Raw genomic sequence first — 17,079 nt, 5'->3', positions numbered from 1 at the left:
TTTACATTTATCAGATGCTTTTATCACAATGGTTTAACATTTTTGTGCATAAAATCTAGCTGAAAAACTATAGTTTGATAATCAGGGTTGGTTGATTTGACAGTCAATTTCTATGTTGACTTAAAAGGCACAGGTCAACATAGAAATTGACTTTCACCAAAAAAAAAAAAAAAAAAAAAAAAATCAACCAGCCCTGATAAATATTCACTAGAGTAATAAAGTGATATATAGTCTCCCAGTCCTCTCACAATGTAGCCTATATAGTGTGTATGCAACACTGAATGACAATTAAATTACAATTTATACATTTAACTCAGTCATAACACATTTACATTTTTAAAAAAAGTTTATTGATTTGCTCATCCACACAAAACACATCGAAACATACAAAATTTCACACGTGATATTGTTTAAAATACCTAAAAATTCAATTCTTTTCCTCTGCCCTGAATACCTTATAGGGGTCAGACTCTCCTAAATTAATCATAAAATCGTGAGTTTGCATGGAATCTCTGTGCACAAACACACACAAAATACAGTCAGTCTCCAATACTTCCTACCCCTGTCTCTCTTCACCTCAGTCGTCTTTCGACAGGAGACGTTTTAAAAGCACTCTGGTTAGTGTTATTTCTGTGTTCAATCGGCCCACAAGAAAAAGTGGGAATAAGAGGATGGAAAATTCTCAGGGTGGTCCATTTTCTGTACAGCAGTATTTTCCTTCACACAATTACCATCACTAATAAGAAATTCACCTGCACAGAGTGTCGAGTGGAGTTCAGACAGCTCTTCCTATAAACAGAAGTGCAGTCGGAGCGATACTGATCTTATCTGAGAGATACTGGAATTGAGTCCTTAACATGGAACTGAATCTGCTTTTTGTCTTGCAGCTGCTATTATTCAGCAGAGCTCTGAGATTACCAACTCCGACACACCAGAGAACTGGAGTGCACACCCGCCAGGACCCAGATTCATTTCAACTCAGGAAAAAAAGCTAAATAATGCCTTACACTGTGAATGCTGCATGTGCATAATTCAAGAGGTTGAATTTCTACTAATTTGTATCTAATTAAAGTGCACTATACAAAAAATTGCCATCTGCTGTGACTCAAACAGCGTTACTAGAAAAGAATTAGCCTACTTGCTTTTATTTGCACACAAATGTTTTTCAAAAATACTACAAAGAAACTGCAGTGAACGAGTCACTGCTGTTGAGCCGCAGTGTCGCAATGAACGACAGCGGCCAGCAGGTGGTGGTGTTTCCTCCCTTTTTTCAATGTATGTTTTTTCCTGAACGTGACAATGCAGCACTCTAAAGTGCCAAAACTGCCACTGATGTTTGAGATCTGCTAAGTCTTGTGTTTCTTGTTCTTTTGGCAGACCTGAGAGTCGTGTTGTTTTCACCATCAGCAAAATGTAATTTAAAAAAGCAGAAGGAATTGAAATGGCTTTGAAAACAGAAATATTCCTTCACCTACTTGCATTCGTAAAAAGCATAAACACTTTTGCACTAGCAAAACTTGAAATGAAGTCAGTATCTACAGCCAACAGAAATTCTGTACCGTGTTTGTTGCAAAACAAATTAATATCAGACTATGAAATTAAAAACAATACACATCCTCTTGATAGTCGCAAAAAGCTCTGTAAAAGAGATTTCAGGAATTAGTATTGTATGTACCTGCATGTAGATAGAAAGGCACCCAATTAAAAAGGCACAGGATCTGTTTGCAACTGTAATTAAAATTTCTAGTCATCTAATAACGTGGTAAAAAAGGCAAATGAGAACACACCTTTAAAAGGATCCCCTATTTGAATGTATGCTAGTAAATCAATTATCTTCATTGAATTAAAAAGTGAAACATATAAGCTAAAACATATCTCCAACAGACTGCTCATGTGAAGAAAAGTGAGAATTGCCTCAGACAAAAACAAGACCTTAGCAATATGGTGTCTGCTGCAATACCTAAAAACAGTAACCACGGAAATCTCCATGGTTACAATACAGTGAATAAAGAGTTTGATGAGCAATGTGAGATCATGCGATCACCAGAGCAGGAAGCAAACTCTCAAAAAAAAAACATATTAAACAGCACTTAGAAACAAACCGGGAATTCTTCTGCCACGCAAAAAGGCAAAACACAGTGACTACATATTTTACCAGAATTCATGAGTGAAATCGAATCTATGATCTGTCCCGTGACAGATGAGTTTTACTAAGCTATGTTCAGATTCAGAAAAAAAGGAGCGTGAAAGTTGACATCAAATCAATCCAAAAACTTTTTCTGTCTTGACATTTCTGCGTTTTGCCTTTATATGGCAGTCTAGCATAGCCTGGCACTATTTTCTACCAGCCAATCAGAACAAGGAAGACTATAATACAGACACTAAAACATAAAATCTTCATACTCAACTAAAAAAAAAAAAAAAATGTATCCTACATATAATAATGACCTTTAGTCCAAAAAACTATTACTATGATATCCTTCTCCCAACAAATTCTGTGCGCACGTCACCTTAAATGTCACACATGGCAATTCTCTTATGAAAATCTGCTCTATTTTGAAATGTGCATTTTGAAGTTTCATTCAAAGGTGAGATGAATGGTGTAATTCTGGAGTCAAAAACTAGGAATGCTCTTGTAATGCTTGTCATAGAACAGAAAAAGGTGAATTGTGACATTAAGGTACAGAGAGACTCCCATATGAATGAAAGTAACACCTGAGGTGTGTGTGGGACTGCATAAAAGAGACTATTCCTTGGCAACAGTCTTTTTGTGCTTTTCTAAACGCTAGCTGAATCATTAAGTACTGCATTAGAGGGAAATTTTTTTTCTGTGTTTATCATTTTGGACGGTCAAAACTGGAAGACGTGGATTTGTTGGCGTGGGTGCGCTGTTTAGAGTGTCCTTTTCCGCTTGGCAACGTCCGCTCACGCATCTCATGCCTCTCCATCCGCCTCCTTTGCCTTCTCGTTCAGGGCATTGTCTATATTCGTCTCTTCATCCTTCTCTTCCTGCCTGGCTCTTCTCTCCTCCTCCCTCTTCTCTTTATCCAGCAGCCGGTAGTTGATTCCCATTCCCACAAACAGGAATATGCTGGCGACCACCAGGACAATTCCACAACCCTGATATGTGTATTTATAATCATGGTAGATATCATTGAGTCTTCCTGCAAGGGGATAAATGGAAAAAAAAGTTTCATCAATCTCTGTTACACACTAACTGGACCAGAACATGCTGTGACATTCAGTGATTAGCTTAATGATTAATTGAACTGCATAAGTCCCATCCCAATCTCATGCCTTTGGTTGAGCCAATGTTGCCATGACAAACTGGTCGGGACCAGATATTTTGAAAGTACCAGAGGACCACATGATTCTTACAAATGGCTCATTTAGTGTTCATTGTTAAATAGTGTTTTGTTTTAGTTATAGCTTTTCTTTGTTTAGTCAATATTTTAATAAGTCACTCATTTATCTTAGTAATATCATTTTAGTTTATGAAAGCATGTAAAATTAGAATATCCAAACATTTTATATATTAATTTAACATTCATTTTTAAATATTATTACTTTAAATATTTTTAATATTTTTATTATTTAATTTTATATAATTCTTTTTAATAAAAATATCCTTTATTTAGTCAATATTTTGTCGTCATATAGACCAATTTGGTGTTTGCAAACAGCGATGACGTTTTTTATGGGCAGAGCCTACCTGGTTGCAGAAAATGACAGTTGAGCAGTAGCAGTCTATGGAAGTCACGAAATAAAAGAATAAATAAAAGTGAATTTCAAGTTTATATCTCACAATTCTGACTTTTATTTCTCGCAAACCTGAGTTTATATCTCACATTTCTTACAAAGAAAAACAGAATTGTGAGATATCGTTATCCTGTCTTTTCTGAATTGCAATTTATCCTGCAATTCTGACTTTTTCCCCCTCAGAATTGTGAAATAAACTCACAATTGAGAGTTATAATGGCCGAACTGGGAGTCATAAACACGCAAATGCAAGAAAAAAAGTCAGAATTGTGAAATAAAAATTTTATAGACTGTTTAAAAGTTATCTATATAAAATGTTAGGTTTAAATATTATTTCATGCTGTAACTGCTATGTATGTATGTCCTCTGAACTGAATATGTGAATATTATGTAGACTTACTGTTTACATCAAATTTTTGCTTTAATAGTAGACTAATCATTGCAGGTGTCATCAGTCCAATCTGTGAAACGTCTCCGTTTAGCTTCAAAGGACGTTTTCAACGATGGTTTTCTTTAAAAATTAAGACAATATTTTTTTGCATTCCGATTCCAACATCCATAGGCACAACAAAACGTTATCCTCTTATTCTGTGGATTTTACACATTTTCCTCCAATTGCTACCACTATTTTTCTGCAACCGCTATGCGCGCAGCTGCAAGTGACGTAATTGTGACGTCTGCTCCAAAGAGGTCTATTGATTAATTTTTGTAGTATCATTTTAGTTGTTGAGAACCAAATATCCCAACACTTTTGCCCAGTTTCACAGACAAGGCTTAAAGGGTTAGTTCACGCGAAAATGAAATTTCTGTCATTAATTACTCACCCTCATGTCACTCCACAACCGTAAGACCTTCGTTCATCATTGGAACACAAATTAAGATATTTTTGATGAAATCCGAGAGGATTTATTTTATAGAGCAACGCAATTACTGTCATTCAATTTCCAGAAAAGTAGTAAAGACATTGATAAAATAGTCAATGTGACTACAGTGGTTCAACCTTAATGTTATAAAATGACAAGAATTTAATAGATTTTTTGTGCGCAAAAACAAAACAAAAATAACGACTTTATTCAACAATTTTGTCTCTCCCCTTTCAGTATCCTACACGGTTTACATCGTATAGACAGTGCAGGCTTCTATGTACTACGTCAGAACGCCGACTCATTATTGGCCGGCTAATGCGATCTTCTCCTGTTTCTTTCTATGGGAGATAAAAAAAACAAACAAAAAAAAAAAAAAACTCTCAGATTTCATCAAAAATATCCTAATTTGTGTTCCGAATATGAACGAGGGTCTTGTGGGTTTAGAACGATATGAGTGCGAGTAATTAATGACAGAATTTTTTGTGCTATTGTTTTGTGCTATTGTTTTGTCTCAAGATGCACAACAGTAATGTTTTTTATAAAAGGTCCTTAAATGTCCTAATTTAACTAAGGTCTGTGAAACCGGGCATTTACATTTAAATTTTAATATTAATATTTAATTTGATATTAATACTTTTGACTATTTATTTATTTTTTTACATTTAATCTGTATTAGTCATGTCATATTCATACATTTTAGTTGATGAGAACATTAAACCAAATATCTAAGCACCTAACATGTTAATTAGTATTACTTTTAATATTGTATTAATTTTACATTTAAATTGTATTATTTTAAATATTAAATTTCATATATTAATATTTGATAAAAACTACAAACATCCTATAAATTTAGTCAATATTTTGTCATGTTACATTCATTAATTTTTAGTAATAACACTTTAACTGATAAGAAAATATTGAAGAATTTTATATATTAAACATGCATCAGCATTTAATAAACACAACATGTGAAATTTGTATTTAAAAGGGGTATTTCACTCAAAAACAAATTTTGCCATAATTTACCCTCTTGTCAATCCAAACCTGCATGACCTTCTCCTTTGGAACATCAAATGGTTTGTGGTAAACAAAACTGTTTGGTTACCAACATTCTTTAAAATATCTTCTTTAGTGTTCCGCAGAAGAAGTTATGCAGGTTTGGAACGACATGAGGGTGAGTAAATGATGACAATTGTAATTTTTGGCTGAACTATCCCCTTAAAGGAACACTCTTTTTTGAAAATAGGCTCATTTTCCTACTCCCCTAGAGTTAAACAGTTGAGTTTTACCGTTTTCAAATCCATTCAGCCGATCTCTGGTTCTGGCGGTACCACTTTTAGCATAGCTTAGCATAGTTCATTGAATCTGATTAGACCGTTAGCATCGCGCTTAAAAATGACCAAAGAGTTTTGATATTTTTCCTATTTAAAACTTGACTCTTCTGTAGTTAAATCGTGTACTAAGACCGACGGAAAATAAAAAGTTGTGATTTTCTAGGCTGATATGGCTAGGAACTATGCTCTCATTCAGGCGTAATAATCAAGGAACTTTGCTGCCGTTCCATGGCTGCAGAAGTGCAATGATATTACGCAGCGCCCGTGAGCCCCTGCTTGCACAAGGAACGTGCCTTGCAACCATGGAGACGTTTGTGAGAGACGCTGTGTAATATCATTGCGCTGCTGCAGCCATGATACGGCAGCAAAGTTCCTTGATTATTACGCTGGAATGAGAGTATAGTTCCTAGCCATATCAGCCTAGAAAATCGTTTTTCAAAAAAAAACTTTTCATTTTCTGTCGGTCTTAGTACACGATTTAAACTTAGTCAAGTTTTAAATAGGAAAATTATAAAAACTCTTTGGTCATTTTTAAGCGCGATGCTAATGGTCTAATCAGATTCAATGAACTATGCTAAGCTATGCTAAAAGTGGTACCACCAGAACCGGAGATCGGCTGAATGGATTCGAAAACGGTAAAACTCAACTGTTTAACTCTAGGGGAGTTGGAAAATGAGCCTATTTTCAAAAAAAGTGGAGTGTTCCTTTAAGAAGAAATGGGTTTACACTCAGCCAGCCTTACCCAGTAATGGCGGCCCTAGCAGCACAGGTCCACACTCCACGATGGTGACCAACCCGACAGCACTGGAGAATCTCTGAGTGCCCACCAGGTCCATGAGAGTCTCAAACAGCACAGAACTGAGCCAGCCGAACGCCACACCGAAAAACACAGCATAAATGGCAAAACCCAAGTAATCGGTGGAGAATGGCGCCATCAAGTGGCAAACACCATTATACAGCACAGATGCGGCGAAGAAGTACTGAATACGTGGACGGACCCAGCGTGTATTGGCCACCAGGCCCATTGATGGCCGAGCAATCATGTCAGTAAAGGCCAGGATGGACAACAAGAACGCAGCCTTATCCTTAGAAATGTCTTTACTCTTCGCATAGTTACTGAGGAACACAAGGGGCGCGAAGAGGCCAAAGAACATGATGACGTTTCCGAGCAGATACAGCAAGAAGCCTCGGTGGGTAAAAAGGGTCAGATCCAGAAAGCTGTTGATGGTCTGTAGGCATGTTTTTTTCTCTTGAGGTTTGGGTTCGCCATCCTCTTTTGAAATGGCAGGTTGTGGTTGTGGTTTTGGTCCAATGGGCCGCATTAGCGACCCCGCAACACAGCAGTTCAGCAAAGCTCCTCCCAGGATAAGGAAACTGCCCCTCCACCCAAAATGATCAAACAGCCAGCTGTTCAACGGGGCCAGAGTGGACAAGAACACCGGGCTTCCTGCCATTGCGATGCCATTAGCTATTGGCCGCCGCTTGTAAAAGTATTTGCCAATCATGGTCAACGCTGGATTCAGATTAAAAGCCAAACCCAGTCCTAGAAACAGAGGAGAGAAGAAGAGAAAGCTTGTATGCATGATTCAGAAGCTTGAGTTTGTAACTTTCATTATTTAATTGTACTCACTCTGCCTTCATGATTAGTGTTATTCAGTGTACTTACCGCCTATAACTCCCACACAGAAGTAAAGACCCTCCACTGTGTCACAGAACGACGCAGCGACTAATCCTGTGCCAGACAGACAGCCTCCAACCATCATGATGGGTCGACTACCATACTTATTCACCAGAATACTGCTGATTGGTCCTGTTGAGAAAAACAGGTTAGTTAAAAAAAAAGAAGACCATGGAACAACCATGGACCCCTAGTGGTCATTGACATAATGCCAGGGGATCCTTATTAGGGATGCACCGATACCAAGCTTATGTACTTGTACTCGTACTCGTAAAAATACCCTCGATACCAAAGACGATACCTCACGTGACGTAACTGACAGAATTTTCAGTGCACAGAGACATCGATGGCAGCAGCAGAAACAATGTCAGCCTCAGAGGTGTGGAAATACTTCAAAATGAATGATGACAACCAACACATTGCGAACTGCATGCTTTCAATCACAATTCGTTATCGATTAGTGGAGGCAGGATAGGTGGAATCGCGCTGAATGACACAAACCAGAAGCGCTCTCTCTCTCGCACGCGCTCTTTCTCTTTCTTGCGCGCGATCAGTTCTCCTCGCGCTCCAAGCGATCCTGTTGACGTTCGAAGTGTTGTCAAACAAAACAGAGGCTAGCTAGACCCTCCCTCCTCCTCCCCCTCCCCTCCGTGCTTCCTGAAACAGTCATGAACGCGCATTTAAAATTATTCTTGTCGGTTATTGGCTGGAGCATGTTTATTATGTTTCGTGGTCCAGGCTGCACCAGTTTGTTTTTATTGTCGTTTTCAGAGTTTGTGGTGACTACAGAGAACGCGTTTTTTTACAGTGTGTTCAGGGGACAGGCAGCTAGCGGATAGTGAGGAGATGTTTGCTGTATGTGACAAAAAATGTTTTGGCCTAAAAACGCGTGACATCAGTTAGAGCACCTTTAAGTGGACATAAACATTTGGGTGAAAACAGGATATGAGTATCCATGGATTCGGTCTTAAAGGGGCCATAGCCTATTTGTCATTAATGTTAATAAAACAACAAAATGTGTTAAATAAATGTATACATGGTAAATAATCCTACTGTATCTGAAAAACAATTTGTATCTCTATAGTATTTGTTGTATTGTTTGTAATTTGTTTGTAATTTTCTTTTTAAATAAACAATATTTTAATTATGCCCTTTGAAGGTTATTGGATACTGAAATGTTTGTTCTTTAAGTTTGTGACAAGCACATAAAAATTATTATTTTTCATTATAGTAATAATAAAGAAGCTGTCCTACATTCATTAGTCTCACTGTTGTGCTTGGAAAACTGCAACATGACCAAAAAAAAAAAAAAAAAGAAATTAATAAATGTATAGGTATCGGTATTGGCGAGTACTAGAAAAAAAAAGTATTGGTACTTGTACTCGGTCCTTAAAAAAAAGGTATCAGTGCATCCCTAGTCCTTATAAAATATCTGAATATGATTTTTTTTTTTTTTGTATATTTTGACATTTGACATGTTCCCATAAAAGAAGAAGATAATACATGTATAATATAACTTATCCTATATTCATATAGTCGGTTAACTAATGTAGTAGTAAATTACACTTGATTGCATTTGTTTGTCACAAAGACATTAATAATACCAATGAGCCAATTTTATTCTGGGGTCCTTGAGGATGGTTCCAAATGTGACTGGGGTCCATTAATCAAAAAAGGTTGAGATTCACTGATTTAGGATACATGTAAATACAGTTCAAACTCTGATTTGTTATTATTATTTATATAGCTAAATACCAATTAAATATAAAATAAATAGACACCAGATTGGGTAACATTTTTTTAATTGTTTCATGTTGTATTAAAAGGTGCTACAGAGGATGTTTTGTTTTATACATTTTTGCAATATTACTTGAAACTGTCTTTACTAACTGATAAAAGACTATTTATTAGGTGCACTGAAAGGAATAATAATATATATATATATACACATCATCTGTGCACGAGGGAGGGCCTTAAAAACATCAGCCAATCATTTACGCGATCATACGTTCATTTCAAAAACTCAGTAACAGTCTTTGGTTTCTCAGTCGACGAAAAGATCCTCTGTAGGACCTTTAATCTGACACGAAGTTCACAAAACTTGGTTAGTCCTGTTAACAGAAACCAGAGGGTAAAAAAAAAAAAAAGCAGCAGCTGCTAATTTTTCAACCCTGTTACCCAATTGTGGCGTTTTAAACTATTTTATAAATTGTAAATTTAATTTATGTAATGTTTAGAAAATAGTAAAAAAAAAAGGAAATAGTTTTAAACTATAGTCATTTATTTAGCTAAATATAAAAAAAAATATATATATAAAAAAAACACACACACACACACACCACCCTGTTTAACAGAGTTGCAAAAATTGTACACATCTTATCAAATAAATAGAATATTAAATATAATTCACGAAAAAGAAAAATCACTTTCAGGCTGCATTTTGTTCCACCACAAGATGGCATCACAACAGCAGCCATTGACACCACTTACTATTTTAAAGTAAGACTGCAGGAGGACACCGGAGACGATTCAGAGGAAGGAAACTGTGATGTGATCTGCACACACTTCACTACATGGCATGTGATCAACTGAGGTGGTCAGGGAGAAAAACTTAATCAGCAGAATGAAGCTGACCTACAGTGACCAGAACAGGAACAGACTGGTGTTCGTTTCAGTTAAGTTGGCTCAAACATTATGGGAAAGCAGACAAAACAGGCAGCCTAATATGACCTTGCTTTCTTCGACAGAATTACTTTGAGTTTCATCAAAAAATACACAATTTCAAGATTTATTAAGTGGTTTCAAAGATATACAGTAATTATTTAATTCTGAGCTGTACTGCATCACAGAAGACAGTAATAAAAGTATGACTTTTCACATTCAAAAATAAAAAGAAAGAGGATGAAAATTTCTTGGTGAATAAATAAACTGCATCATCAATGCAGGGCTTCTCTTGTGAAAGGCCCCATTTAGAGCAGTGCATCACTAATCAGAGTTGAATAACTTCACTTACAAGGCAAAACACTACAGCCTTTTAAAAGAGGTTATTCGGTCAACATGGTAGCTAAAGACTTTTTAAAAGATAAACACAGAAAAGACTGATGTTTGGCATGGCTACTATAAAACAATCTGAAACAGTGCAGCAGAATCTAGCGCAAACTCCACAAATCGTCATAGTCAATAGTATTGTGTACACACAACCCAAGCTAATGCTAACATGTCAAGTAGCTTTAAAAAAAAGACTTGATAGATAATTCCTTTCAGTGCACATTAAGGTATAGACAAAAAGCACTAAAATTGCTATAAATTCTTCCTTTATGTTTGCAAAATTTTAGTTTATAAATATCTGCAAACTTTACATGTGCCAGTTTGCCATGAAAGCTAATATATTAGCAGGAGGAGGAACTTTCCTGAATGTTCCAAGCAGCCAATCAGAGTTCAAAGCAATTTGTCCATCCCCCAGTCACATTCCTTGAATTAATTTATTCTGACAGGCTTTGTGTAGCACCAAACAGGCCATCCTTTCCAGTCCCAAAAAAGACAAAAACAGCAGTGATTCGAATACACACATACACGATTATATAAACTGGTTCAGAGAGACGGGAGTCAGCAGAGGATAGGTTTTAGATATTCAGCTGAGAGCAACTTGTAATGTGTTTTTACAGTTTTACAGAGAGAATTTAAAATGTACAACTTACAGGAGCACAGCAGTGTGATTCTCAAACACGGGAGAAAACCCAAACAATCTACAAGGCTGAAAACAGACACAGATCACACAAAGATACTATATGGCATAACTTCAGTAAGTGCTGACACGAGCTAAGAGAAGTGTCCAGACATCTTGCTCAGGATGATTCTAGATCTGACCTTGAATAAAAGTAAAGGACAAAAGGGCCCCACACTAGATTGTGTGATCACCAAATCACTTTTCATACATATGGGTCATTGATGAATAAGGTTTTTAAAAGTGTGAAAAAACATAATAGAGATATAATTAATTTTGACATTTTATTAAGTGTTATAGTCATTCGCTTTAACCAAAATTTCGGTTTTACAGAATGACACTTTTGGTTATACCAAATGACGATATTTTCAAATAATGCTACCAGGCTGGTATCTAACTAGCTAGCAAAAGGATCAAACATTTTTAAAAACAAGTTTTTAAAATTTTCCAGCATTTTCCATGTTTTATAGCAGTTGTACCAAATGACCTGATGTTTTGGGACATGTGTATGAGCAAGTGAAAACATGAATTTTTCAAATAGTTAAGAGAGTGTTAGTTACTTTGCTTCATGACCATGTTGTCATTTGCAGGTGTCTGAATGATGTCACATGATATCGATGCATGACTTGATCTAAATGGTCCCTTTATATTGGTTACTCCGAATGACATCAATGAAAGTCATTTTTTTCCAGACATTCTTTCTCATAAAGCAACAACTTCTAACATAATTTTAATACCATTTTGCACTGTTGATATATGATGTTATAAAATCATGCCAGAATAAAAAATATTCACAATTTATTGCATTTTAAGATATTTTACTCACAAATGAAATGGCTGTATTGACCTTTTGACACTTCAAAATCTTTGAAATACATTTATATGTAAAAATGTAAAATATAATTAAAACCTTTTGGATTCGATAAAAGATCTAGTTGTACTAACCATACATACTATGGATGTCATATCTTTGTTTTTTATTATTATTAAGGCCTTTGGACAAAAAAAAAAAAAAAAAAAAGACGACATTATCTCATTGACCTATTATATAAAAGCATATATATAGAACATGATTTCGCAAACTAGGGTTCATAAAGAAAAGATCAGATATTTTTTTGTTTACCTGCATGTCATTTTTTTTTTTTTTTGCATGACCATTGACCAACATCAGAGAACTGTGAACGTGATTGTGTTGTTACAATTTTGAAATATTAACTACTCTCAAGGCGAACTAAATATTTCAGGTCAAAGGGGTTCAGAAGACCAAAAGAGTTTGAAAATGACTTGTATAAAATATTCTCATTTTGTTGTGCTCAAGTTCATGTTTGGTGAACTCTCAACTGCAAATTGTAAAGCAACAAGGTGTTTGACCAAGAGAGGGTCTAAAAGTCACAGACTGACCTCTTGGTCAAATCAAAAAACAAACTAATTTTTGACCGTTTAAATAATAGAAACTTCAGTTATTAGGAGAAGCTGCATGGTTGACAGTGTGAAGGGAGTATTTTTTGAATGTATCATTAATATTTTATTTTATTTATTTATTTTTTTTTTAAACGGCAGACAACATACGCTAACATTCAAAAGTTTAGGGATGGTATGATTTTATCAAATGTTTTTGAAGGAAGTCTCATGCTCCCCAAAGCTGCATTTGTTTGATTAATGATTAATAATAATTAATAATAATAATAATAATAAAACAAATCTGTAACATTGTGACTAAAAAAGAAATGTGAAATGTTTCAGAATCATTACTCCAGTCTTCAGTGCCACATGATGCTTCAGAAATCATTATAATATGCTGATTCAGTGCTCAAGAAACATTTCTTATTAGTATAATTGAAAACGGTTGTGCTGCTCAACATTTTTTTTGTAAACTGTGATACATTTTTAAGGATTCTTTGATAGATCGAGAGAAGTATAGCAGTGACATAATTTTAGTCATATTTGTTAGTCTAGTTTGAAATTTTGTTTAAAGTCCCCCTGTAGTCAATTATTTTATCCCTTAAAACTCTTTGAAACTATTTGATCACCAAAATTAGATTAAAAAAAAAAAAAATTCAAGTGAAAAAAAAAAATTCTTCATGCCTTAAAATAGCTTTAATGTAACTCTACACCCTTGCCTCATTTAATATACATGGATCAATTAATATGCAAATTAGCCCTGCCTCCACTTGCTCACACCAGCTCAGAGAGTCTACTGTTGCTACAGTGATGAGCAATTTGTTGTTTGTGTTATGGATATTTAAGAAAAAAGCTTGCTTCACATTGTATATATTTAACAGCTGTGTAACTGAACTGCTTATATATTTTATGAAATTGTGTTTTAAATTATGAAATGGTAAAACGCCTTTGCAAAAGGCATTCGTTTGGACTGCTCTCTCACTGAATCACCTGAAGTGATTTCTCAGTAAAACAGACAGTATCGAGAGAACAAGCAGCCGTTTTCCTCTGTGAATATGCGCTAAATGGATGTTTGACAATTTCGTTGCTTTTTGGAGTTCAGATTTTAAAAAAATGTTCAGATGAAATCCTGTGCCTTCTCCGTACATGAAATAAATGCACATCCTTGAATAAGCACGGACTTCCAGCATATTTACTTGAATTTATCAGGTAGGCTAATATCTATGGGTTGATCCATTCCAAAGGTGGCCAAAATCAGAATTTATAATGGACTGAATAACTCTCTCAGAACTTGACGTGCAAGGACACTCTGACTGACATATGCACATGAATCACGGTCACATGCTCATAGCTTTTAGCTATGTTTTATAGTATTAAAATATTTCGAAGGACAAAACCATGAACTTTATTTGCTTTACTTCAAGTTACTTTACTTTGGCACAAGCCCCTATGCGCTCGCACACTTGGCACAGCCCTTGCGACGGTTCTGTCGTTAATTAATATGAATTAATATGATTAGCCTTTTGCTTGACTACGTTATCAAACAGCTAATAATGTGTTGCTAATGTTACACAAACCTTATGTTCCTGTTCCTCACCTCAGAGACAGACAGCTGCCTTCTAACAATCAGTATCCTTACAAACGCTTTGAACAATTCAGAACATCAGTGGAGAAAGTTCATCATAACAACGTAATAGACTCGCTAGATTGCTAAATCTACACAATTTTTCATATGAACAGAAAATATACCGGGATAACCTGGCTTCTCTCGAGACTTTCCTGCTTCAGAGTTAATGATATGCTAAAGCCTGACATCACAAACACCCACGATTTCAAACCACGGGTTTTAGACTATCTTTGGTTTACTGCAGTTTCAAACATAAAATACTCTGCAATGGTGTTGACTTATTTGCACATGGTTTGTCTTAAAGCATATTAAAAACACTACACAGTAGGGCTGGGCGATATATCGCATGCGTTTGTCACGCGCATTTCGTCAGTAAAGCCGGTTCCCTGATTACCGCGAAATTGCCATCACCTGCTTTCAAATAGAGCGGCATTTAAGAGACAGCACCGTAGATCACTGACAAGCTACGCAATATTGCGTTCATTATCGCAGATGAATCGCCTTCGATAATGAACGCGATATTGCGTAGCTTGTCAGTGAACTACGGTTCTGTCTATTAAATGCCGCTCCATTTGAAATCAGGTGATAGCGATTTAGCGGTAATCAGGGAACCGGTGTTATGAAATATTTGATGTCTGAGATTTTCGGTGACACTGGGCGGAGCTTATATGAATATTCACGAGTTTCCTGTTTTGAGTTAAAGCGCCACGAAAATGTAAGTGCACGCTCTTTGGCTTACATTAAAGGTAATTAGCATATGTTTCAGCGTTAAACGAAGTCAAGCTTATTTTCTAACGGTTATTGATGCACAATATTTTATATATGAGCTATACTGTGTTATGTCATGTCATGTGTTAGCTATGTTTGATATGAACACAGCAAATGATTCACCAGGTGTCGTTAGGATTCGCTAAACGAGCCAATAGCGTTTTAAGTAGCCTGTTTTTGTTATTTCTGTATTACCTTGAGTCTTTTAAGCATATAGTTTTGAAAGTTTGCCAAAATGTATGGTAGCAAAATAATATTAATTGTAAACTCCTGTGGTGAAAGCAGCAGTGAACTTTCCTACTTTTGCCAATAAATATCGCTGTACACCAGACAAAGAAGACACTTTTAATTTTCACTTTGTTTTGAACATGACAGTGTATTAAACATTTTAATAATACATGTTTGTTGTAATGTCATTTTATTATATATTTCAGATTGAATGTGTCAGTAGCAAAGGCTGGTATCACTGGGATCACAAGAGCAGACCAAACTTTAAATTTGTCTGGGATCCAAAGACCCTGTGTAAAGTGTGTTTAAATACAAGTGTTTTTGCTAATTAAATATGTCATATGTCGTGACTCATTTGTGAATAAAATTCCAACACAGAATCAGTTGCTCTTTTTTATTCAAAGTGAAACTACTCATTATTTACTTTCATCTTTGATATTACAGATATGCAAATTACTACATGGTCTCTTATTTTAGCAGCTAATTTAACATAAATAAAATTTTAATTGTTATGGAAAGCTTGTAGAATAGAACTAATACATTTCATTGTGAATATACTGCAGGTTTGATCATTTAGTTCCATATAGTTCCATGTCAACACTGTTAAACTGAGTCCTGATTCACAGTGCTTCATGTTTTTTGTCAATGAAATGCATCATTTTGTGGGAAAAAAGATTGAGAATGTTCCTAATAATATGAAAAAAAATAACACAACTTTAGGATTTAATAAAGTCTCTTTAAAAATATTTACCAACTGAGCAAGCAATTAAGAAATGACAGAACAATCACAGTAGTATGTATATATGTCTGATTATCCACATAATAATATTCTTCATACTTTTGCCAATTGTCTTCTCCATATAGCCTAAATATTTTTAAATAAAACCTGCATTAGTAACTTTTAGTTTTGTAGCTGATCAATTTAACCACTTGTAATTCAATTTTAACATTTTAATTGTTGTGGAAAGCGCATTAAAATAAAACCTTCTGAAAGTGCTGCAGGGAAGCTAATATCACTGTCTCATGTTTCTATTCATAGAGAGAATTGTGTGTTTTGCAGAAAAGGATAAAGAAAGTTAACATTAATTCATGCAAGTCAAAAACATAAACGGAACATAAATCTAACTCTCAATGTGTTTTAAAAATAATAATGTCTGGTTAAAGTTCTGCAGGCTATCTGAGAAAGCAACAGGGAATGACACAATCACAACTGAAACTTTTATTATGCAACCACAGATACATTTATACAAGTTCTCTTCTCAAACAAACTAAAATAAAATCAAAACAGTTGTAGCCTACTAAAACAAACTCACTCGATGTTGGCTCATTTCCTAACGATAGACCACCAGTGGCTGTAATCACTACTAAAGTATATCTCACGACACAATGTAACCTACAAACTATTGAGCATACATAAACAGTTATTAATAAAAAAAAGAATCAAATTCATTCGACACGGAAACACAATCACGTTACAGAAAACAGTTCTGTGATCCAAGGACAGTCCACTAACATTTTCAGTGGCGCTTTAACTCAAAACAGGAAACTTGTTTTGGGCTCCGCCCAGTGTCACCGAAAATCTCAGTATATTTCATAACACCGGCTTTACTGACGAAATGCGCGTGACAATCACATGCGATATATCGCCCAGCCCTACAACATAGACATATAAACAACATTAAAAACTTGAT

The 17,079-nt window shown here is 35.3% G+C and overlaps 1 protein-coding gene across 1 annotated transcript in view; it reads right to left on the bottom strand.

Annotated features, from left to right (window-relative positions):
* Nucleotides 1-327: 327 nt before the first annotated feature.
* slc16a1b (solute carrier family 16 member 1b) overlaps nucleotides 328-17,079 on the bottom strand; it is a 41,750-nt gene continuing 24,998 nt past the window's right edge. The window contains exons 3-5 of the mRNA XM_067394947.1: nucleotides 7,629-7,772; nucleotides 6,705-7,505; nucleotides 328-3,164 (exon numbers count right to left, since the gene is read on the bottom strand). Of these exons, the coding sequence (XP_067251048.1) occupies nucleotides 2,935-3,164; nucleotides 6,705-7,505; nucleotides 7,629-7,772 (1,175 nt within the window). The 3' untranslated portion in view covers nucleotides 328-2,934. The remainder of the gene's footprint in view (nucleotides 3,165-6,704; nucleotides 7,506-7,628; nucleotides 7,773-17,079) is intronic.

Source organism: Chanodichthys erythropterus, chromosome 9 (assembly GCF_024489055.1).
Source record: "Chanodichthys erythropterus isolate Z2021 chromosome 9, ASM2448905v1, whole genome shotgun sequence".
Classification (NCBI taxonomy): Eukaryota; Metazoa; Chordata; class Actinopteri; order Cypriniformes; family Xenocyprididae; genus Chanodichthys; species Chanodichthys erythropterus.
The sequence above is the reverse complement of the archived record's forward strand: the minus strand, read 5'-3'. Positions and strand labels throughout refer to the sequence as shown.